The sequence below is a fragment of the Otolemur garnettii genome, unplaced genomic scaffold (assembly GCF_000181295.1).
Source record: "Otolemur garnettii isolate 467f Iridium unplaced genomic scaffold, OtoGar3 scaffold00005, whole genome shotgun sequence".
NCBI lineage: Eukaryota > Metazoa > Chordata > Mammalia > Primates > Galagidae > Otolemur > Otolemur garnettii.
Genome location: NW_003852400.1, coordinates 1,363,027 through 1,366,895, shown reverse-complemented (window position 1 = coordinate 1,366,895; position 3,869 = coordinate 1,363,027). Strand labels below are relative to the sequence as shown.

The following is a 3,869-nucleotide window of genomic DNA, read 5'->3' as shown; positions in this document are numbered from 1 at the left end:
TTCTGTAATTTATTTTACTCACTACACAATTGCCAAAATCTTCTTCTGGTTTTTTATAACTAATGCAATTAGTTATATTAGTTTATTGTATTTCTTTACAGATGGCAGAAGATTTTTTCATTTAGTTTCTGGAGCAAAATTGCAACTTTTTGGAACAAGGCTTTCCTTACCATTATAATCCTATTGATTGTTCTATTTCTAGGTAAGTACTAGGTCCCTTCTTTGAATAAGTATAATTCTAGATTCTTTAAAATGAGTTTCTTGGTTTTTAATTAAGCTAATGTTACTATTGATGTACAGTTGACTTCATATAGTGATAGTATATAGAGGAGATATATATATATGGACATACAGTTGGTAGATATTACTAGTCTGTCCATATAAGCATAAATTTCAGCAGAGTGCAGTGATTCTGCACCTCTTTTAGGTTAAGATTTAAATGCAGTGAATTAGCTGGTTTAAATTGATGTTTGGGATTTTAAAAATGAAAAGTAAACAAATAAATAATGTAATCCATTAATGCATAGTCTTCTTTTCAAAGTTACCAGATATTATCTCTCATGCTGTCACCATTATACTATGGTGTCCTAGGGATTTGGGAGCTTAGCTGTTAGGGAAGTAAACAAAAGAATAGAGTTATTAGGCTCCCAAATGGAATCTTTGATGCAGGATGTGACTCTTGACTGAATCCTGGTTTTGAAAAAAGCAACTAGAATGTAGATTTGGGGACTATTGTAAAAAATTGAACATGGGTTGATTATTAGGGAATTTTTATTAACTTTAGTTGTGATAGTAACATTGTTACTATATAGCAGGGGTCAGCAACCTATAGCCTATGGGCTAATTGCCTATTTTTGTACATATTTTATTGGAACATAACCATGCTCATTTGTTTACATATTGTTTATGCCTGTTTCCCCAGACAAATAAATACAGGGTTGAGTAGTTGGAATTATACAACCTAAAATATTTACTATCTCTACCTTTACTGAAAGACTTTACCAACACGTTTTATGTAGGAATATGTATGTCCTTAGTCTTAGGAGCTGCATGTTGAAATATTTAGGAATCAAGTGTTCTGATTGTTTCAACTCATTTTCAAATGGTTTTTTAAAAGCCAGATAAAGCAAATATGGTAATCATTAGATCTAGGTGATGGGATTATAGGTATTTATTACAATAATTTTTGCAGCGTGTTCAACATTTTCATGATAATAATCTCTTAGAAATTAGAAGTGGACCTTTAAGGTTCTTGTCAAATCAGAAGTTCCATGAATCTTAATAATCACCATTGTTTTTAAGAGAAAGTAACTAAGCTGAGAGAGATTAAGTGATTTGTCTAAGATTACCCAGCTACTTCTTAAAATGCCACTTCTTGGCACTTTATCTTTTGAAACACACTACATAGTATGTCTGTCTGCCCCTCAGAATTCCCTCAGAGTTGTTGTACTGTGGGTTAAGGAGATTTTGCATGGGTCAACATGGAACACCATCTTTGACACTGTATTGTGAGAAAACATGTTCCATGTTCCAAACCACCATCCTTTGAATTAGAATCCTCTTTATAACACTGAGAATTTGCCAGGCATGGTGGCTCAAGGTTGTAATCTTAGCACTCTAGGAGGCTGATGTGGGTAGATTGCTTGAGCTCATGAGTTCAAGACCAGCCTGAGCAAAAGCGAGATGCTGTCTCTAAAAAAAAATCCAGTCATTGTAGTGAGCACCTATAGTCCCAGCTACTTAGGAGGCTAAGGCAAGAGAATTGCTTGAGCCCAAGAGTTTGAGGTTGCTGTGAACTATGATGCCATAGCACTCTACCGAGGGTGACATAGTAAGACCCTCTCTCAAAAAAAAAAGGAAGAAGAAGAAATTGGAGACAAGCCTGAGCAAGAATGAGACCTTATCTCTACTAAAAGAAAAACTGAGAATTTCTGATACAAGAGGATATAGTATTATAAAAGAAAAAAACAGGAAGATAATTTTATTAGGGAGAGGATGGGATTGTGCCTCTTTTCAAAATACCAATATTTGTCTAATGGTACATGTATATATTAAATCTCCAGCCACATAACTAGTCATCATAAATGAGTAATAAACAGTAAGGAAAAAAAGTTCTACCTTTGCCTCTAGCTAGCTAAAGGATCTTTGGAATGTCATTTTATTTCTATGAGTTTGATTTAAATAAAGGGAGACATGGAAATAATCTCTACATCTCCTACTGGAGTATTGTGATCTTTTAACTCTAAAATTACCACAAAAATTTCTACTGAAATCTGCTATTTATCATGTAAGAAAGGGGAGCTATAGTCCAGGTTCTTTTTGGTAACATATATCAGAAACCAACTTGAACTTGCTTGATAAAGAAAGGGGAACTTCTAATAAAATATAGGGTCATTTCCTAGTAGCCCAGGGAAGGCAGGAAGTCTGATTCCAAGAAGGGACTAGTAGTAGGAACTGAAGTGTTCTTTTTCTTGACACTGCATTTCTTCCTGTGTCTACTTCATTCTTCCTTATCTGTATGGACTCTGATACTCTGTTCCCCAGCCAGAAAATGGGTACCACATACATACTAAGTGTTATCACTCCAGCCATATACAAGGATTAATTAGCATCTCTGAATCCCATTTCCAATTCAAAGGAAAAAAATTGGACCAGCTATCACCCAGGGTTCACCCTCATGTGGTAACGTAGGACCTGGGAGAGGGGTAAGGTATAAGGGTTAGGTTACAAGGCAGAATAATGACTGCTGGCTAAAGCCTACATTTTTGAGCAGAGTGGGTAATATCCAGAAAATAGGGACATCATGGATAGTTAAGGCAGGCACATAGGTACTTATCCTCTAAGTCTCAGTGTCTCCATCTCAAAATGGGTAATAACACCTACTTAATTAAGGTGTTTCAAGGCTTAAATGCAGTAATATATGAAGTACATAGCAATGATGTAAATAATGCAAAACCAGGGATTACTTCAAGCTTACTTTATATTTTACCTTGGAATTTATTTTATTTTTCTTGTGTATTCTCTCTCCAAATAAGGTAACTATTACAAAGTATTTATGTCCTAGAGCCAGGACTAACTGAAAAGTGTGCGTGCATGCACAGATATTTAGGACGTGGTAACAGGCAGAAAGGAGGTTAGAGCTCAGGAATATGTTTAGGGTCAGTGGAAATGCAACCCAAGATTTGAAAGTTTCCATGAGTGATCCAAGAAAAGACTTATCTTCATAAGATTTTTATAAAATTGATTATATGTCATACCCTTGCCTTATTGTTGACCTCATTCCATTTTTTAGACATTGTTTCCTTATGATTATATATGCATAAGTGATTCATTCTATGAGTGGTTTTCTATAATCATTTATAGTTATAGACCTTTTTAATATTATTAAATATTATATTTAATTTAATATAATTAAATTATTTATTAATTTATTGTTATTGTTTAATCTTCAGCATTTCTATATAATGAAACTACTGCCTACTCAAAATAACTTATAATTCATAGTGGTTGGTAGGCTCTTACTATATACACTGAGGCAATCTAAGGAATGACAAAGGGGAATAGTTGTTAAGATAAAGGAAGTTTTAAGAACATAATTTAAGAGAATACTTTGTATAACTATGCAAATAAATCTGAAAACCTAATGAAATGGACAGTTTTATTGAAACTATATAATAGATTCAGAAATGTTATTCCCATTTAATTACCAAATAAGCTGAATCACAAGCATCAATGTCTTTCGTTGTTAGTAATTTAAAAGCTATTTCATGTATATTTCAGCATAAGGTAATTAGTATGTTAAAGGTATTAAACTAAGATTTTCAGTAATAATGATGACATGCAAATATAAAGTCAAAAGTTAGGAATTT

The 3,869-nt window shown here is 33.4% G+C and overlaps 1 protein-coding gene across 1 annotated transcript in view; it reads left to right on the top strand.

Annotated features, from left to right (window-relative positions):
- Positions 1–3,869, top strand: part of BCAP29 (B cell receptor associated protein 29) — a 54,223-nt gene that overhangs the window by 8,860 nt on the left and 41,494 nt on the right. The window contains exon 2 of the mRNA XM_003782589.3: positions 102–202. Coding sequence (XP_003782637.1) covers positions 102–202 — 101 coding nt within the window. The remainder of the gene's footprint in view (positions 1–101; positions 203–3,869) is intronic.